This window comes from Sarcophilus harrisii, chromosome 5 (assembly GCF_902635505.1).
Source record: "Sarcophilus harrisii chromosome 5, mSarHar1.11, whole genome shotgun sequence".
Taxonomy (NCBI): domain Eukaryota; kingdom Metazoa; phylum Chordata; class Mammalia; order Dasyuromorphia; family Dasyuridae; genus Sarcophilus; species Sarcophilus harrisii.
In genome coordinates, this window is record NC_045430.1 from 200,369,167 (window position 1) to 200,390,951 (window position 21,785).

A 21,785-nucleotide genomic window follows, 5' to 3' on the forward strand; every position below is an offset into this window, starting at 1 on the left:
CGTAGAGTTCCCCCCCCCAAAATCAAGAAAAGTAAAGTTTAAGAAAAAAAAAAAGTGTGCTTCACTCTACAGTAGTCAGACACAATCAGTTCTTTCTCTGGGCCTAGACAGCATTTTCCAGCATAAATCCTTCAGAGCTATCTTGGATCATTATATTCTCTCTCTCCTTTGACCTTATCCCTCCTCAAAAGGGTTTTGCTTCTGACTACCCTCTCTCCCAATATGTCCTCTTTTCTATTACCCTGTCCCTGGTCTCATATGCCCATCCCCTCCTACTTTCCTGAAGGATAAGTTAGATTTCTCTTCTAATTGACTCTTTGTTTTTCATTAAACTTCAGTTTTACCATCTATTAAATGAAATTCATGGAATCTCAGTTTTAGAAGGGAGGAATCTACAGTAATTGTAATTTTTCCAACCTAGAATAGAGCAATGAGTGGGGGAGGAGGGAAAGGAGTCAGAGCCTCCTGCAGAATATTTCCAATGGCTTGACACCATGGGAGACTACAGCAGGAAGGGACCAGATTTGTTTTCTCACTTGTCAAAGAAGATAGTCACACCAGATTGACTTATTTGTTCAGGCCATAGAATTAGTCTTTGGCAGAGGTACAATGGGCAGTTGGGTCTTTTAGATTCTACTCTGAAAAATGAAGGGATTGGATTAAATTTTTTTAACATCCCTTTCTACCTATGAATCCTTTCATCCAACTTCACCAACAGAGTTGTAGGAAGAAGAAGATAAGATTAGGAATAGAAAAATTCATTGAAAAGTATAACTAGCGACACATATCATGGGATGGTGTTATTTAATCCAGACTACTTGCCATCAAGTGATCCTCTGGCTAGTGACTCCTCCCTGACCTCTTTTCTACACAGATTCCTGGCTCTCGGTTCTTTCCTCTCTATCACAATGCTTGGATTCAGCCAACTGGAAATGGTTTTTGGATTATAAAAAGGCATTCTGGGGCTCCTGTTAGAGAAATGTTCCCACACTGAGTTGATGTCCACCCAAGAGGTCTGAGACTCTTTGTCCAGTACTGATTTTTGATGCTGCTCATATTTCCTTCGAATGTTCTTCAGATTTTCTAGGGCAGAGTGTGTCTGATTTGACTCCTCTGATGCCATATTCTCCTTACAGAAAGTTCCCTTAGAATTCTGTCCCTGGCCTGTTGGCTCTTCTCCCAGCTCCTCTTTTACCTGCTTAATATTTTCCTGGATGTAGGTATACATCACATTTGAGTAGCAGCACCAGTCATTTTTCCTAAGAACTCCTTCTACCATCCCCATCAGTTCCTTTAGTTGGGCTTCCTGTTCCTCCCCTTCAACTTTATTGTTGAAACCACAGTGAAATCCTTTACAAATCCTACCCAGGCAGAATAAGTTTTTGTTGTCTGTTTCATTTAAATATTTTGTCAGGGTTTCCAGACCTAAATCTTCTTTCCTGGTGAAGGCAAGGATGGTGTGAGAGAGGATTCCAGCTCCAAATATTTCCTGGATGCGCCTGAGGGTCTCCTTGTCCTCACTGGTGTACCGGCCCACCTGGATCACCAGAAGCAGGGCATGAGGCCCTGGCGATGAGAGCACCATACTGCGACAGATCTCCAGATCTTTATTTGTTTGGGGTCTGGAGGAAAAGATATCTGGGGTGTCGATGACAACAAGTGTCCTTCCATCCCATTCTCTGCTCTCTCTTTGGCAGCTCTTAGTCACTGGCCCAGAACTGAGCTTTGACTCAAAGACTTTCTTGCCAAGGATGCTATTTCCAGTGGCACTCTTCCCACTTCCTGTCTTCCCTACCAGGAGGAGTCTCAGCTCTTTTGGCATCATTGGATCTGGAAAGCACCAACATGAAAATGAGAGAGTCAGAATTCTGAAGGATGTAAATATCCCTTTTCTCTATTGAGCCAAATTATATTGGAAAACAAAAGCCAACCTGTCATTGTTCTTATTAACAGATGGATCATGGGAAGTCAAAATGGCTCTTCCCACCCTTTTAACATCTGCATTACTCCTCTATCATGAAAATCTCTGATCTCTTTTATCCCTCATGCAACATGAGCTATCATTAGATTATGAACTCCTTGAAGACCAAGACAATCTTCTGTCTCTTTCTGTACCTCCTGTGTATAGCACAGTCCCTGGCCATAGTCATCATTTAATAAATTCTTACTGACTGTCTGACTGACCCAGTGTAGCCAGGAAAGACAGCATTACATGGTTAGTAAATTCCATAAAGATGACTGACATCTTACACAACAGACTAAACAGCTTTATAGCAGATTCTGAATCAATGTAGTTGACACCAATTTGATAGTGTCTGATACCATCATGCGGGGTTGGGGTTATAATCTGTTAATTATACTATTGTGAGAGAATAGATAGGACTGTGATATCTAGGATAAGTTAGTATAGTGGTTTATATAATATTTTTCAGAGTCAAAATGCTTTCTAGGCATTTCCCTTTAATAATATATCTAAAAAGGTCAAAGGCTAAGAATCTGGGAATAGGAATTGAAGAGGATTCTCCAATGCAATTTCAAAAAGATTAAATCACTTTTGATCCACTAAATAAGGCAAAATATTGAGTCCAAAACATTGTTTTCTCATTTTGTGACATTTTTCAAATTCAAAATTTTTATCATTGTTAGCTTCAGTTTTTTTGACATAGAGTGATGTCCAAGGACATGGGGATTGGGGAAGGGGAAGGAACTATGGCAGTTTGGAATTTTTTTTCTCAAGCGAGAAATTCTTGGTTTTATATGAGTATTAAATTAATTGAAAATTTCTCTTGTAGACATGTACCTAAAACATAGAATACAGTATTCATTTTTTTCTTTAACATACAATTATTATTAGTGTATGTGTTTCATCAAAGAATTCTCAGTTCTCAAAAATTAAAATATACTGAGAAGTATTTTATATAGAAATGGACTGAATAAAATTAAATTCTTTCATGATTCATAATGTACTTCAGTTCGTCATGAAAAATGTAAATTATCAGCCATAAATAATCGAGAAAATTTGAGTTATTTGAGTTTGGGAAGTTAGAGGTAAAGGATTTTGTGTGCATGCATTCTCCTGTATTTTTTCTCATGTTTGCTCAATTTCTCATCTACTAAATTTCTTCTTAAGACTGAGGTCTTTTGCAGAATCTTTAGAAGACAAATATGAAGCTACCCTAAAGGCAACCAATGATTATAATTTTTTCTAATTTGAAAATTATCATTATGACTGCTATTGTTATTGTTCTTACTACTTTCTATCCTGATTATGTCTAGTCAATGACTATTAAAGGTTGCTCTAAAGCCCTTCCACTTCTTCCTTCTCACCCTGTCCTGGAGTCAAAAGATTTAAATAACTTACAAAACAACCTTAGAGAGATCACAATTAATCCACCAGTTAGAATTTATCAAAAATATATTGTTAGAGATAGTATGGTAAAAGGCAAAGAATCCTGGATATGGTATCTTAGGACCAGAGTAAAAATTTGATTTTTCATTTACTATTTGTGTGACTTATGACAAATTACTTTCTCTCTCTGGATCTTGTTTTGCTCACTTGTAAAATTAGGGGCTTAGTGTAATGGATGGAGATCTATGTTCCCTTCCAACTCTTAATTTGTGCCTCAGTTTTTCTTATATGCAGTTTTCTATCATGATAGGAGTTTGCAGTCTAGTTGGAAAAATGAGCTTGACTCACATAAAACTAGAAAATGATGGAAGACAGGACAAAATGAAATGTCAACCTATAGGAGACAAACTCTAAAAAGGTGATGGCAGAAAAGAGAGTAGTAAAAAGTAACAAGGAAAAAGATTTCATTTGGGGACTTCCTTCCAATATAGACATTCTTTCCAATTCTCCCTTTTCCTTCTTCCCTACCTTTTCTAGAGTATCTACATTTTATTTTCTTACCAGATCTAACAGCAGGTTTCATAAAGATACAAAACCGGCCTCCATTGTCATACACCATTTTGTCAATCTTCTCCAGAAGCTCATTCACTTGGAGTCGTTCCTCCTGTCCTGTGACTCGGTAATTGAAAGCATGGTACTGAAACCCATAGTTCCTAATGAGATTCTGAAGAGACTTATTTGTGTTTGATATGAATTCCATCAAGTCCTTGCCTGCCAAGTCTTCTTTCCGGGTAAACAGAAGGATTACATGTCTCCTAAGAGCCTCTTCTCCAAAGACTTTCTTGATGTTCCCCACCACTCTTTCATCTTCCTCTGTGTAAGAGCCCAGTGAGATCACCAGGAGGAGAGCATGCACACCTGGGGAGCATAGAGAGGAGAGATGGTGGAGCTCTTTCTGGGGATCTGTTTGGGAAAAAATATCTGGAGTGTCAATGAGCACAACTTTTCGTTGTTTCCAGATCCGCTGCTCTGCCTTGCACGCTTGGGTCATGGGTTGTTCACTGAGTCTGGACTCAAACATACACTTGCCCAGGATGCTGTTTCCTGCAGCACTTTTCCCTGAGCCATGTTTTCCTACAAGAAGAATTCTCAATTCTTGTATCTCATTGTATTGCTTGGGCTCTGTCATGTGTCCAGACCCTGTTGGGAAAAACAGACATGTCAATTAATAGCCTTTTTCTGTAAAAGGCAACAGAGTTCAGCAGGATAGGCAGAAATTTGAAACCTGACTAAGGCACCTGATTTTACCACAGTCAAAACAGAGCACTTGAAAGTGGGTAAATCTCAGAACCTCTGAGTCAAAAACTTTCTCAAAAGTGCCGAGAAAATTTCAAATTTCTTCTATATTGGTTCTAGTACAACCATTTTATTTAGAAAGTAAGCTTTTTAGAATTTACCTAAGATAAAGCTGAAGCTTTTTAGAATTTAGCTAAGATTTCCAAAAGTTAAAAACTAGGGTATGTTGCAAGTAAAGATGCCTAATGTTTTTCCTCTTTGTTGGCACAGGGAAACTTTGAATTAGGCATTTTTTGGAGATACATATTAAGCATTAGGCATCAGGCCACCTTGAGGTGGATCCCCTATCATCTCCATACTTGAGCAATGGCGTGAATCAGATACAGGTGAATCAGACAGATGCAATGTGGTTTCAGATTAAAAAACATATTCAATCCAGATCTAGTGCATTAAATTTCAGTATTGTCCAGGAGTTCAGATGGTTCAAACTTCTCTTGATGGAGAATAGGTGTCAGTATAATAGAGTCAGGACATCTAGGGAACTAATCTGACTTTCCTTTCATTAAGAGTCAGAACAAAGGGGGTCATTTCTTCATTACCTATTTTTTAATTTGTCATGGACAAAGAAATTAAAGCATCTATTTGTTCCCTATAGGACTTATATGGAGAGCCCAGAGCACACCTATTGACTTGACTTGATTTGATTTGGTTTAACTTAATGGCATGTGCCTCAAGCAAAAAGGACATTCTATAAATAAATCTCCTACCAACTATGTTCAGTCTTTGCCCATGCTATGCTCCTTTTTTCCATGCTTTTACTTATGCTCTCATGCTGTTTCTTCTGATTGAAATACCCATCTTATCTTTTACTAATCAAATTCATTTTGTTTTAACCTACATAGACATGGACATAAGATATCAGACTGTAAAAAGGTAAAATAAAAATTGAGACATGGTCTTACCAGACACATTAGCTTCCTTTTGATAGGTCTTGACTATATTCACCAATCCCTAAAAAAATTAAGAGAGAAAGGGTGGGGAACAATCTTTGTGAATCATCTAATTCATCATCCCTCAAAGAACTGAAATAAAAATAAAAATATATTCTTTAAAGATCAAGAGTTCAGCCTCCTAAAGAGCAGAAAGTAGTCCTTGATATTATGAATCAGAGATTAAATAATAGGCACCTGCCCTGCCAAAACCTTGGGATACTCAAGAAAACCCATTGAGGCCTGCCCAGAAAGACAATAAGTTGTTAGACTCATCTGCTGCTATTGCTGCTGATACTACCTAGAAATCATCCATCTTAATTCTCTCATCTTACATTAGGAGAAAACTGAGGCCTCCTGATATATCCTGGCCACTTTGCTTTAGATGTTACCATCCTCTGTCTGGTCTAGACTTTTATTTCCTGCACAAGACTTTCTTGATCCTACAAGTTATTAGTGTCTTCCCTTAATACTTTTTACTTAATTGTATGTATTTATTTAATAGTTATCTGTGTACCTGTTCTTTCTATCCAGTAAACCATAAGATTCCTGAAAGCTAGAGTGTTTCATTTTTGTTGTTGTAGTTCTTGCCTTGGATATTAAAATGTATTATGGCCTCTAATTGGGGCACGTGTGCTTGAACTCCATGCTAAAGTAATTACACAATCTACTCACTACTTTTTGGAACTAAAAGCACCATAAAAAGTCAAGAGATTATGTTGATTATTGTAATTCTTAAATTCAAGCTCTTACCTGGGATTCTTGGGCACTTGATGGTTTTGGCAACATATCTGCTTTGGAATTTATAGTATTTTCTTTCTTTCCTATATTTGCATTGAAGCGGGCATAAGATCCATCATTCTTCTGCATTAACCAATCCATCTGTTCAAGGAGATTCCTAATCTGAATATCCTGTTCTTCTCCACTGATTTTGTTGTTGAAAGCACAGTACCGATTCCCACAGTTATGAATCAGTTCCTTGAGGTATTCATTATCAGTTTCTTTAATATACTCTGGAAGTGACTCTTCTCCCAGTTCTTCTTTCCTTGTGAAGAGAAGTAACATGTGCCTTGTGGCTTCAGCTCCAAATATCTCCTGAATACCCTTCACTATCTCCTTATCTTCCACTGTGTGATAGCCAAGAGGAGTCACCAAGAGCAGGATATGGGGGCCAGGGAAACAAAGGGTCATGCAATGGCTAATCTCTCGTTCTCTATCTTTAACAGAGATCCTTGAGGAGAATAAGTCAGGGGTATCAATGACCACAACTTTCCTTTTCCCCACAATTCCACTTTCTTTCTTACAAGTTATGGTCACAGGTTCTTCACTATATTTGAACACAAATACTTGCTTCCCCAGAAGGCTATTTCCTGTCGCACTCTTCCCTGAACCATGTTTTCCCAGAAGGAGAATCCTTAATTCTGAGGATCCAGAGGCCAGTTCTGGTTCCATCTGCAGCTTCTGGCTCTTGTTAGTTGGTTCTGTTGGCACAAAAGTAACCTATTGATAGCCATTCTCTCTGATCATCAACAAGGTTATCAGAATAACTAGAGAGTTTATATTATTTACTTCCAGCTCAATACCATTCAACAGTCATTAATCAAGTGGTCCACTACATGTCCAGATCCTTTGGTTGCAATTGAAAGCCCTTTATAATCACTCCCCACATTTCCATGAATCTGTGATCCTAGTGACACTGGTCTACTTGATATTTCTTGAATAAGACACTATCATCACTTGACTCTGGCCATTTTCTCTGGCTCTCCCCAATGCTGGAATGCTCCTGCTTCTCCTCTCTACCTTCCCAGTTTCCTTCAAGTCCCAACTAAAATCTCATCTTCTATAAGAAATCTTTTCCAATCACTCCTAATTCTAGTGACTTCCTTTTTTAAATGATTTCTATCTATCCTGTATATAGCTTGTCTGTACTTATTTATTGTCTCCCTCATTTCTCTGTCATCTCCTTTAGGGAAAGCACTGTCTTTGACATCTCTTAGAATCCTCAACACTTAGCACAGTTCCTGGCACATGGTAGGTTCTTAATAAATGCTTGCTGAATTACTGATTGGGTAATAGGTAGAAAAGAAAGTGAAACCATCATCCTTATTGTTTACCATTACAATTCAATTTTTAAAAATTCCTCAATATTCATTAGGGAAATTGGTCTGTAATTTTCTTTCTCTGATTTGACTCTCTCTGTTTTATGTATTAGCACCATATTTGTATCATAAAAAGAATTTCACCTATTCTCCTATATGGTTTATATAGTACTGGAATTAATTGTTCTTTAAATGTTTGAAGTCCATCTGACACTGAGGATTTTTTCTTCAGAAATTTGTTGATGGTTTGTTCAATTTCTTTTTCTAAGATTGGAATATTTAAATACTCTATTTCTTCTTCTGTTGATTTGAATAATTTATTTTTTTAGATATCCATTCATGTCATTTAGATTTACAGATTTATTCACTTAATTGGGCAAAATAGCTCCTAAAATTGTTCTAATTTTCTCTTCATAGGTATTAAATTCTCCCTTTTCATTTCCAAAAATGGTAATTTGATTTTCTTCTTTCCTTTTTTAAATTAAGCTAAGTAATTTTTTATCTGTTTTCTTGTTGGGATTTTGTTTTTCATAAAACCAGCTTCTAGTTTTAGATATTAATCCAATGGTTTTCTTACTTGGAGTTTTATTAATCTTTCCTTTAATTGTCAGGATTTTCCAATTTGGTATTTAATTGAATGTCCAATGTCATTGATCTTTTCTTTCTCTATTTTATTGATGTAAGCAATTACAGATATAAATTTCCCCTAAGTACCAGTTGGGCTGCATCCCATGAATTTTGATATGTTGTCTTATTGTTGTCATTCCTTTTAATAAAATTAAAAATTGTTTCTACTATTTGTTCTTTGGACCACTTATTTATTAGGATTAGGTAACTTAGTTTCCAATTAATTTTTAATCTACCATTTTAATCTACCATCTACCATTAATCTACCATTCCAATGACCAATATAATATTATAGACTTAGTAATAAATAAAAAAATAGTAACCTATAATATTATAGACTTAGTAACCTTGTAAATAAAGAAATGGAACTGAAAAAAACATTATATATTCAATAGAAAGAGGATAGTCTATACCAAACTGAAAAGTTTTTGTACAAACAAAACTAATGCAGACAAGATTAGAAGGGAAGCAATAAACTGGGAAAATATTTTTACAGTCAAAGGTTCTGATAAAGGCCTCATTTCCAAAATATATAGAGAATTAACTCTAATTTATAAAAAATCAAGCCATTCTCCAATTGAAAAATGGTCAAAGGATATGAACAGACAATTCTCAGATGAAGAAATTGAAACTATTTCTAGTCATATAAAAAGATGCTCCAAGTCATTATTAATCAGAGAAATGCAAATTAAGACAACTCTAAGATACCACTACACACCTTTCAGATTGGCTAAGATGACAGGAAAAAATAATGATGATTGTTGGAGGGGATGCGGGAAAACTGGGACATTGATGCATTGTTGGTGGTGTTATGAACGAATCCAACCATTCTGGAGAGTAGTTTGGAACTATGCTCAAAAAGTTATCAAACTGTGCATACCCTTTGATGCAACAGTGTTACTACTGGGCTTATATCCCAAAGAGATCATAAAGAAGGGAAAGGGACCTGTATGTGCCCGAATGTTTGTGGCAACCCTCTTTGTAGTGGCTAGAAACTGGAAACTGAGTGGATGCCCATAAACTGGAGAATGGCTGAATAAATTGTGGTATATGAATATTATGGAATATTATTGTTCTGTAAGAAATGACCAACAGGATGATTTCAGAAAGGCCTGGAGAGACTTACACGAACTGATGCTGAGTGAAATGAGCAGGACCAGGAGATCATTATATACTTCAACAACAATACTATATGATGACCAATTCTGATGGACCTGGCCATCCTCAGCAATGAGATCAACCAAATCATTTCCAATGGAGCAGTAATGAACTGAACCAGCTATGCCCAGAGAAAGAACACTGGGAGATGACTAAAAACCATTACATTGAATTCCCAATCCCTATATTTATGCCCACCTGCATTTTTTATTTCCTTCACAAGCTAATTGTACAATATTTCAGAGTCTGATTCTTTTTGTACAGCAAAATAACGGTTTGGTCATGTATACTTATTGTGTATCTAATTTATATTTTAATATATTTAACATCTACTGGTCATCCTGCCATCTGGGGGAGGGGGTAGGGGGGTAAAAGGTGAAAAATTGGAACAAGAGGTTTGGCAATTGTTAATGCTGTAAAGTTACCCATACATATAACCTGTAAATAAAAGGCTATTAAATAAATAAAAAAGAAAAAGAAAAAAGAAAGAGGATAGTCTAATTTGGATAAAGTATAGAGTATACAGAAAATAGTAAGAAGAAATAAAGCTGGAAATCTAGGATGGTACCAGATTTTAAAGAATCTCATATTTCAGACAAAGAAATCTGAAACTTACTTGGGATGGTAAGATGGAAAAGATTTCTACCAAAAAGGGTAGAAATAAACTGATCAAGTGGTCATTGATCAGTTGAATGAATCTATGAAGAAGCAAACTTTAATTTTGAACTTTTGATTTTCAATCTTTCTCTTTACAGAGTTGTGAACATGATCTTTGGTATTAACAATACATTATTAACAAAATAGAAGACATAACTTTCAATGTTAGGTGTTGATATCAAGATGATTTAATTGGCTGGCACTTTTTTGTCCAAGGGGCTACTCCTACAGTGCTGGCCCTAACAAACCATACTTCTTGTATATCACAGCAGCAATAAGAGAAGAAGAAATTAATAAGTGCTTATTGGTCCATTGATTTCTCCAGTTCCCCTCCCGCAATAAACATTAACAGCTGCCATAGGAAAATAGCATAGAGTACAATTAGGGAATCACTGCATGTGTTTACCCACAGCTTTTTTGCCAACCAAAGAGAAGAATTCCTGAGAAAAGATTTTCATAGCCTAAAAAGTGACAGGAGCCAACCTAGTGCTGCAATACCTAGAAGAAGTGGAAGAGAATTATATATTCTCACCCATGCCAGATAAAGAGTGAATTCATGGACTAAAGTTGCAGTATGCTTGAGCATAAGTCATATTTTTTTGCTCCCCTGCCTTGTGATGGTGAGTTATTTGTACAATACTGGTTGCTTGAAAGTGGATTGCCTATCCAGAAGTTATAAAGAATGTTTTCCCTGATTTAGTGCTTTCCATTTCATGGTTCTCTAATCTGTTGAGGATTCACAATGATGGTCCAAGGAATTGAAGCTGAGCAGTAAATGTCTTGAGCAATAAAAAATGGTAATGAATATTATGAATAATGAATAATAATATTAAATAACCTGATTATTCACAACAAATTTTTTGTTGTTTTTGAGAGGGTAGGAAAAGAAAAGCAAATGAACTTTATAGAACTTATGCTACATAGCTCTGTTCTAAGGACTTTGTAAATGTTATATCATTTGATCCTTACAGCAGTCATACAAAGTAGGAACTCTATTTTGCAGTTGAGGAAACTGAAGCAAAGAAAGGTTAAATGGCTTGCCCAGGATCTTACAGATAGTAAGTATCTCAGGCTGGATTTGACTCCCTGCCCAAAATTCAATCTACTGTGCCACCATCTATGTACATATTCTAAAAAGGGGGAAGGAGAGGGATAGTCCTTGAACAAAAATGTTGGGAACCATTAATCTAAGGCAATGTGTAAAACAAAGGGTGGGCGAGATTGTATAGAATCCTGTGAAAGACAGAAGTTTCACTCATGTCAAAATTTGCTTCATTAGCAATTATAAGATCATTTCTCTTCTAAGAGTAGCTTAATGATTGTGTGAAAGATTCGGTTTTTATCTATCTTCCTCTCTACTGTGAAACTTTTTTGTCTTCTGAATTTTGTGCATATGTGTATGTATCAAAATAAAGACTTTCCTTTCTTTGATATATATTGTTAACTTGAATGTTTATAAAAGAACTAAGCCCCTTGTTACTCATATTTGTGGAAAACTAGATATAGTCTATAGATATGTCATACCAAAGCTGTATTGGGGCTTGTACCACAGTAAATTCCAGGCTTAGGAGAAAAACTAGTTTTTTAAAAAGGTAATATTTGGGAGTTACCCCTGAGACCCAGATTTTTGGAGAGCAATAAGGAACTTTGTCCACTCACTTCAGTCAAATACTAACATAGTCACACTCTAGACAGGGGATATAAAAAGAGACAGCATAGTAATGTGAATGGAGTGTTGGACCTGGAGTCATAATAGGTTAAGGTTGAACTTAATTCAAAAATTTAATACTCATGTAACCATGATCAAGGTATCTAAAGTCTCAGTATCTTCATGAGTAAAATGGAGACAAATACAACCAGCATCTTTCTCATGAGGTTGTTGTAAGGAATACATTTCACATACCTTAAGAATGCTAATAGATGTATAAGTGTGTGTGAATGAAAAAAATTAAGGTGGAAGGACTGAATATGTTTGTAGGCAGAAGTAAAGGAGCAGGTAGAAGAGGAGAAACTGAGGAAAGATGAAAGAGAAAGGCTAACTGTTGAAGCAAAGTCTTAGAAGTGGGCGAAAATGCTATGAAGAGATCAGGTAGAGAAAATGAGTTTAGAATAAATATGCCATATCACCTGAGACCAGAAGAGGGGAAGAAAAAAGTAGCAGATGATAGTGAGTCCTGAGGATAGAGATAAGAGAGCTCCAGCTGGACAGTCTTAATCTTCCCAGTAAAGCAAATGTTTCTCAATTAGTAGGAACTCAACTCTACCCTGTGCAATATAAGATACTAGGATCATACATCTAGAGCTGCAAGGGATTTCCAGTCATTTAATCACAATAAGTAATTGATAACCATTAATTAAGTACCTACTATTTTTATACACTATGCTAAGTAATGAAGCTAATAAAGGCAAAATTGAAACAGTCCCAGATAACATGCATGTGTGAAGGCATATACCAAACACAAACAAAACATATTTTGATAACTTTGTGAATGGAATTATTGATGATGATGATGATGATAAGTTAGCATTTATATAGTATAACAAGTATTATAAAATGATTTACAAATGTCACCATATCTTTTTCTTGCAATTACCATGTCTCAAAGGGAAATTTCCTTTGAGCAATGAGATCAGATATCAGATGCAATATTTTAAAAGAAAGTTAGAGGAAAGGCAGTAAAGACAGTAGCCAATCTTTCAAAGAACTTGTCTGAGAAAAAGAGAAGAGATACATGATGTTAGCTTAAAGGACAGGGAAGGTCTAACAAATTGTTTTTAAGCACATGAGAGACTTACATATGTTTATAGGTATGAAGGAAGGAACCCATAAATAGGTAGAGATTGAATCTTACAGTGATAAAAGCAGATGATAGCCAATGTAATCTGTTAGAGGAAATAGAAGGGGTGGGATTAAGGGTACATGTAAAGGGGATTAGCTTTGGTGAGGGAAAGAGCCATCTCATCATCAGTAACCAGAGTAAAGAATTAAAATAGTGGGAGATAATGTCAAAAGGTTAGTAAGATGTGAAGAAGTGGAAAAGAGAGAGCTCCCATGACTTCCATTTTCTCAGAAAAGTTTGAAGTAAAGTCTTCAGGTGAGAGAATGAGTTGAATAGTGTGGGGAACAATTTATTTGGGGAGTGAGTGAGATAGGAAATCAACTGGAGGAAAATAAAAGATTAAATCCTTAAAAGGGGGAGCCACTAGTAAAGACAAAACATGATTTTTTTAGTGGATCCATTCAGTACAATTCCATAGCTTCTAAACACTCCATTCAGTAGATAAAAGTAGAAGCAAAGGAAACAGATTGTGAGAGTAATCTAGAGCTGAGTTATGGCAAGCAGGAGAAAAAGATTAAACGGGAAGTATAAGGTAGGGAATTAACTAAAGGATCACAGTTGGGAATAGGAAAAAAATAGCCAAAGCATGGGTGATGGTCTGGGAAAGTCCAACATCTAATTTTATAATCAAGGAAACAGAGATCCTGAGAAATTAAATGAGTACTCAAATAGTCTGTTAACAAAACATATTCAAACTTAGATCCCATAACTTTAAAATTACCAATCATTCCACTGTATTGTAGTGACACATATATCTATTGTCATCTGTTATTACTTAAAAGGGAAATTTTCCCCAAAAAATATAGACACTGGAAAACTATTACAGAGGTAGTTTGTGATGTGGGGGGAAAGAATTTTTCCCCAATAATCTTTTTCTTACCTAGTTGTTCATCAGGAAGTCTTTCTTGAGGATCCATGTCTGTAACTTGCTGAAGCATCTAGAGAAAATTCACCATTTTGAAAAATTCATTAAACTATTCTATTAAGAAAGAAATAAAAATGAGGGGCAGCTAAGTGATGCAGTGGATAGAGTACCAGCCCTGAAGTCAGGAGGACCTGAGTTCAAATCTGGCCTCAGACACTTAACACTTCCTAGCTGTGTAACTCTGGGCAAGTCATTAATCCCAATTGCCTCAGCAAAAAATAAATAAATAAAACTGATAAAGAAATTTCTAGATTTATGTGATCAAAGGATCCCAGGCCTTTATCCCCCAAAATCATAAAAATTTTAATCACAAATGGGACATTTTTAATATGTTTTAATATTAAAGATTTGGCACAATTCTAGTTTATCATAAATTAATTGATTGTTTCTAATATATACATATGTGTCTATATATTTATATACATATATATTCAAAACATTTTAATATTGCATTCAATTCTAGGTGCCACCATTTAAGAAGGATATTGATGAACTTGAGTATCCAGAGGAGGAGAGAATGTTGAGTACATGAAGTTTAAGGAAATGGAGGTGTTAACTCCTGGACTAAGAAGGAATTTGGAGAAATATATTTTAATGACTTTTTTTGAGTTTCTGTAGAAAAGCTAGGAAATAACATTACTCTCTAAAATTCTTTCCATATTTCCAGTAAAAACCCTCCAGGAAGTTGGATGATAGGCAGAGGACAAAAAAGCATTTCTTAAGGAAATGGATTGTGGATAATAACAGCTCTTTTATCAAATTGACAAGCATATATTGAGCACCTGTCAGTCTTTGTTCTAAAGTTTCAAGATTCAGAGAGAGGCCAAAAAATAAAATGTCTCTACTCTCAAGAATGGGGGAATCGTGCTAACAATTACATACAAACAAGATGTATGCATGATTGAATGGAAATATTGACAGAGGGGAGGCACTACAATTATGGAAGACTAGGAAAAGCTTCTTACAGAGGGTGAAATTTTAGCTCAGGTTTCAGGAAAGCCACAGAAACTAGAAGCTGAGATGAAGAGAGAAATGATTCAGGGATAGAGGTCAGCCAGAGAAAATGTTTATTCAGGAAGGGGAGTGTAGTGTCCTTCTGGAGGTCCCTGTTCAGGCGCCAAAATGTGGTATCTGGACTAGCTCTCTGGAGGATCTTGGGACCAGCCTTGATCTTAGTGGAGGAGATGAAGGAGGAAAGAGAGCCATCAGGATGGTCAAAGATGGAGTCTGGAGCCTGGAGTCTAAGATCAAGCTCAAGCACATACTCCGATCTCCAATCCTCTCAGCCCTTAAATATTTTAGTACAATTACATCACTATAACACACTGAGCATGTGCCAACTGTAGAACCATTACATCACCATATCACACTAAGTATATGCTAACTAGAGTGATTACATTGTTGCATTTACACTAAGTATGTTAACTAGACAATCATTATCTCATCATTCACACTTAATAAACACCCTGCTGTAAGTATCCTTGTTTCAAGTTTACCTTTCCAGAGTTCCACCCCTCTACAGGGAGTGTCATGTGATAGGTATACCAAGAAGACCAGTGTCAATAAATAATAAAGTCCATGGAGGACAATAAAGTATAAGAAGACTAGAAAGACAAGAAGATGCCAGATTATATAGCTTTGAACACCTAAAAGTACCTGAAAGTAATAGGGACTTGAAAGTACCTAAAAGTAATAGGGACCCACCAGAGTTTACTGAAAAGGGGAGCAACATAATAAGATCTGTGTTTTAGGCCGATAGCGAAGAGGAGGGGGAAATGGAATGAAGGAGAGACTTGAGTCAAAGAGACCAACCAAAATATCATTGCAATTCCCTAGGATGTCACCAGGAGGTGGCAGTATCAAAGGTGAAAAGGGACACATATGAGAGATATTTTGAAGATTAATTGATGGGACTTGGCAACAGATTGTATAAGAAATTTGAGGAAAATGAAGAGTTTAAGATGATACCAAGATTGTAAGCCTGAAAAAGTGGGAGGATATTCTTGATAGTAACTGGAAAGTTAGGAAGAGGGGAGGGTTTAGGAGGAAAGATAATTCAGTTATACACATGTTAAATTTAAGATGTCAGTGGGACATCCAGTTCAAGATGTTCAATTTGCAGTTGCAGATAAAAGAATAAAAATCGAAATACAAGTTAGGGCTAAACAAATAGATGAGAATTATCTACATATAAATATTTATTGAAGTCACAGACAATGAAAAAGTCACTAAGAAAACTATATAAAGAGAAGAGGGCCCAAGAATAGAGCCATGGAAAATATTTATAGTTAATAGGTAGGACTAGATAAAGATCCTGCATAGGAGGGTAAAAAAGAACAGACAAGTGAGAGAAGGGAAAACCAGAAGAAAGAAGTGTCACAAAAACTTGGAAAGAAAGAGAATATCAAGAAGAAGAGAGTCTGACAATGTGAAACACTGCAGAAAAGTTAAGAAGGATGAGAATTGAGAACAGACCTTTAAATCTGACAGTTAAGAGATCACTGATAATTTTGGAGATAGCAGTTACAATTGAATAAAAAGTTTAGAAGCCAGATTGAAGTTTTAAAAACAGAGTGAAGTTAAGAGAATGAGAGAAAAGCAAGTGAAAGCATTAATTGTATATATGTTTCTCAAAGAATTTAGATAGAAAGGGGAGAATAGATAATAGTTGATAGCTACTGGGAATGGGTGAATCGAGTGAGGATTTTTGGAGGATGGGAAGGCATCAAAATTTTGTAGATAGTAAGGAACCAGCCAGTAGACAGGGGAAAATTGAAGACTGGTGATAGAGTGGAAGTTATAAAGGAAGATCTTTGGGGGAAAACAGATCAGAATGGAATCACTTGATTATGTAGAGAGCTTTGCCTTGGCAAGAAGCGTTCCCTTTCATATGAAATAGGAATGAAGGGGTAGAAGAAGGTATCTAAGTAATATGGGATGAGAAGTAAAGTGTATTCATGGCTAATAGCTCCGTATTTTTCAGTGAAATATGAGTCAAGATTCTCAGCAGAGAATGTTGAAAGGGAACCCTCAAAAGTTTGGAAAAGTTGCTATGGTGAATGGAATAGTGAATTAAATAAAGATATAAAACAATTGCCTTATCTGAGATTATGTAAGATTAATTCGTAGAGAACTCAGCACAGTTTTCTGACTGTCTCCATCTTCTTTCAGTTGCATGTGGATAGGAGTAGAGGGAGCAGATTTTAGGAATAATCTAAGGCTGAAGCTTGATTGAGGCAACTTCAATCAAGAAAAGGCAAAAAAGACTCAAGAAAAGAGGATACTTTCAAGTTGGACTGGTTTACTAAAGAGTCAAATTTGGGAAGAGAATGGCTCACATTCTGGGGAAGAACTGATAGATGGAAGAATCGAAGGCCTTAGTGAAGAGGAAGAACAAGGTTTGGCGTGGAAAGGCTTGTATGAACTAATGCAAAGTGAAATGAACAAAACCAGGAGAATATCCCACACAGTAACTGCAACCCTGGGATGAGCAACTATGAATGATTTAGCTCTTCTCAGCAGCATGATGATCCATGACAATTACAAAGAACTAGTGATGAAAAATCAAATCAAAGCATACATTTTTCAATTACTTTATTTTTTGTAATGGTTTCTTCCTTTTAGTCTATTTCTTCTTTTACAACAGTGACAAATATGGAAGTGTGTTTTATATAATTGTATATATATAACCATTTTAGGAATAAGGGAAAGGAGGGGGAATTTGGAACTCAAAATCTTGTTAAAAAAAAAAAAAAAGAATGCCAAAGGAGAAGCTAGATGGCACAGTAGATACAATGCTGGCCCTGAAATCAGGAAGATGTGAGTTCAAATCCAGTCTCAGACACTTAACATTTACTAGCAGTGTGACCCTGAGAAAGTCATTTAACCCCAATTGTCTTACAAAAGAATGAATAAAAATTGTCCTTACATATAATTGGAAAGAAATACTATTCAGAAAAGAAAAACAAAACAAAACAAGAAGGAGAGATGAAATGACAATTGGTTTGGATCATGTGAGACATTTCTGTTCATAAACATAGAAAAGGTATATTTCTGGGAAGATAATGGATAAGATTGAGAAGGTGATTTGGAATGGCGGGGTAATCAGAGGAAATGAACAAATTGAAGAATTGGGAAAATCCACATATAGGCTGAAAGCCTCTAGTATGAGGGTAAGAAGAGAGGATGAGGCAATCATTAAACTCATTGAAGAAAGGAGAGTGTTCTAAAAATTGGTAGACAATAAGCACCAAAATCTTGCTAGGGTGACAAATATGGATTGAATGAACGTCAAAGGAAGAGAAATTGGTCATGGTGGTGGAGAGAAAACCTGGAAGGGGGAAGAGGTAGCAAAGAGCATTTGAATGTTTTGGCATTATGAGTGAAAGTACATCAAGAGATAGAAAGTGTGGCCAGGGAAGCTCTGTCACCAGGAAAAAGCTAGATCTCAGTAAGTTCAAAATGGAAGGAGCAGGAAAGGAAAATATTTAAGATGAAGTCTAATTTTTTACCTATGGAGCAGGCATTCCAGAGTGCACAGAGTAAGGAATAAGTAATTTTAGAATAGGAGATGGAGAAGAAGGAGTTGAGGAAGATGGGAATAAGGGACAGAGAACAGGATTTTAACAATAGCAACTGGGGGTCCAGAATGAAATCAGAAGGGAATCACTGAGTGGGATTAGTTTGGAGAAATGAGTTCATATACCTTATCATTTATCATAGGGATTCAGTGTCAGGGTGTAGTGCCAGGGTCTAAGGCAATTATGAGTAAAAGAAGGTGGAGAGATAGATGTCCCAGTGGGAGCAAGGCAAGTGAGTTTGGAAATTTGTTTGGAATTATACAAAGTTATAGAAGGTCTTTGAGCATGGCAGAATGGCTGTTCAGGGAGGTTAGGAAGATAACAGAACTACTATGTATTTGTAGGAGGCCTCAGAAAGTGCACAGAGTGGGATGGATTTCCCCTTTCCTTCCTTCTGAAGTAATTTGGTTATTTACCCATTTAATAACAGACTCCTCTTTACCTGACCACTTACACTGATGGATACACTAGGACACAACCTTCTCTGTGGAAAAGGGATTAAGACAGCAATGGCACTGAGGGAATTTTGTTACTGTTATAACCCTTAGAAGAAGGAGAATGGTCCTAGAAGCAAGAGGATGGCAACTTGAATGTTCAACACTTCTGGAATATTAATCCAAATTTCTTTCTCTTGTTAGGGCAGAATCATGTCAAATGGCATAATGAGTCTATTGTTTATTTAACTCTCTCCTCTCCTCTCTGTCTCTCTCTATATATAGATAGATAGATATCTTTCTCTCTATCTCTCTCAATTTGCACATGGTTTAAGGATATATTGACTAAAACAGTTTCTGCCATTTTTGAGCTAAAATTGTATAATCCACTTTTAGTATTACTATTTTTCTTCAACAGATATCAAAGTTGTATTCAAGTGTTTTAAGAGGGCTGTGGTTGGTTCTCTTTTGATACCAGAATAAAGTTTTAAAAGCAGTTGCAAAGAGACAAACTGAGATTTGATGTCATGAGGCTTAACTTCACTCCATGAGGATAGCATGTTTCTTTTGGTTGCATTTAAATTCCCAGGAAATAAAAGCCAGATTTTAGAATCATAAACTTTACAACTGGAAGGGACCTTTGAAACTTTCTTGTCCAACCCAGTCAATATGCTAAGGAGCAACGTGATTTCCTTAACTAAAGACAAATTAGTTGTAGTTATTAATTATACACAGTTAATTATAATCAAATTATAATTATAAATACAACAGCAGGAAAGATTTCAGTGACGTAGAAGATGTTTGTTGTTGGGGACAGTTTTTTTAGGTGTGGGAATACACAATCAGGTAAGTTGCTCTTCTTCTCATCCCAGTCTCATCCCAGTTACAGATGGCAGTGAATGTAGTCAAGGTTATGGGAAACAGCTTTTATGAGCAGACTCTGCAAATGCATAAGTGACCAGGTTCCTCCTTGCAGTTGGCAGTCACTCAGGCTATTTTTCCTCCCTCCAATCCTCTTCTCTCCATTAACCAAGAAAAGTTCAAAAACTATCTATTACCCAAAGGACCTAAGCAAAATGCCCTATATCCCTCTGGAGAAGACCTAGTTTCAGTACAAGATGGTCAAGAAATGGGTGACAGCTTCTCTATCATTATTCTTTTGTGAGATGTTTAGTGAAAGTAATTTTGATTTCCTCCATTTTCATGTTGAAAAGCCAACTACAAATGGCTAAATAACTTGCAGAGAATTAGAAGGAAACCTGACAGTGATAGGAAGAGAAATTACAATGTATTCCTGAGCAAAACAACTTTTAAATTTTACTTGTTACTTTTCTTCAAATGTTGCAATTCCCTATTACTCTGTCTTTTAGTCTTTGGGGCTTATAACCCACCAGGGAATCCCACTCTGTCTTTGTGGTGTGCTGTAGAGGGTTCTATAAGACTTTAAAGAGAAAGAAAAGCTCCTTTCCTTCCTCCCTGTCCATCCACCAACACTCTCCTCCTTGAAGAGGCTTCTAGGCTTTTCCAGTGCTGGAAGCTGGCACTGCACAGTCTTGCATAGCCTTGGAATTATATACTGAGCACAGAGTCAAACTTGTCTGTCGGAAGAAGCAAGTCTGCAGCTCTCTAGTCACAAGTGATCTGGTGAGCTGGTCAGAATGAAGGCCAAAGGAAACAGCAGTTGGGGGGCTTTCCTATATGCATGTTTACCATACCCCAGGCCTCCAAGATCTCCAGAAATACTTATAAACAAAACTGAAAGACGTGTATATTGAAATAGTTGTAGTTTATGGGATCCTCCCCTTGTCTTAATCTCAAAATCATATATTCTATATACACAGGTGCATACATATGAATACATGCACATGCACACATATACACATGTTCTTCTTTCAAAAAGAAGTATCTAACCTTTAGCCTTCTAAAGAATCAGAACATGCTCTTAGAAAGTCTCAAATAGCCATCCACACTTCAGTGTAAACTAAAATCCTAGGTTCTCTCTTTGGGAAAGATTTGACATCTAGCTTTCTCTGTAAAATGAAAGGCTCTGACCCATTTGAGGGATTCTAAATATCTGATGGATGCATTGGGAAAGATGTTTGATCCTTCTCAAAGTCTCTGATAAGATAGGCAGCCATCTGTCCAATCTGCCTATGACTGCCCCGATCTGCAGTTATTCTGAAAGAGTTGTCATTTTTAAATTCATTCATGTTTTAAACAAACATATGCATGTGCATATTTGACAGACAATAGCTTAGTTGAATCCATTTGGTTCTAAACACTCCTGATCCCACCCTGTCTCCTTACTTTCCTAGCAAGGGCAGACACATTCTACTTACAGTGAGGCACACAGTTTCCTTCTAATGCAGTATCTATCTGTATGTTCTGTCGGAAGGAAGAAGCTTTTGGTGAAGAAGAAATTAGGAGAAAAACCAGATGTTCTCTACTTCTTTCCTAAATCCTTCTTTCTCCTCTTTCAGGGATTGGTACTAAATACTCTGTCTGTTTGAGACAAAATGAAAGAAAAACTACTCTGTGTTAAGAATGATGTAGACTAAGGGGAGGAGCCAAGACCTTCATTTAAGGAAAGAATACTCCCTCCTGCTGTTACTTCTCTGTTGCTTAATATGCTAGGCAAAGGGGGAATAAAGAAGAAAAAACAAGGAGAGACTGGTGGCAGGGATTAGTGAGAAAGTGAAAAGGAACAGTCTTTAGACTCTAAACGACAGTGTTTGGACTACTAGAAATGAGAGATATGGAGGAATGGGAAGGGAATGTAGAGGGGAAAGAGGGAACAGTCCCCACTATGAGATACTGAACTTCTGAATAGA

The 21,785-nt window shown here is 36.5% G+C and overlaps 1 protein-coding gene across 1 annotated transcript; it reads right to left on the reverse strand.

The window, feature by feature from the left end:
• Positions 1-11: 11 nt before the first annotated feature.
• Positions 12-21,492, reverse strand: LOC100914848 (GTPase IMAP family member 8-like). The gene is made up of 6 exons (XM_023504993.2): positions 21,294-21,492; positions 13,896-13,953; positions 6,388-7,115; positions 5,608-5,656; positions 3,911-4,549; positions 12-1,830 (listed from the first exon to the last, which is right to left on the reverse strand). The coding sequence occupies exons 2-6, from the start codon at positions 13,951-13,953 to the stop codon at positions 815-817; spliced, it is 2,490 nt and encodes an 829-aa protein (XP_023360761.1). The 5' UTR covers positions 21,294-21,492; the 3' UTR covers positions 12-814.
• Positions 21,493-21,785: the final 293 nt, after the last annotated feature.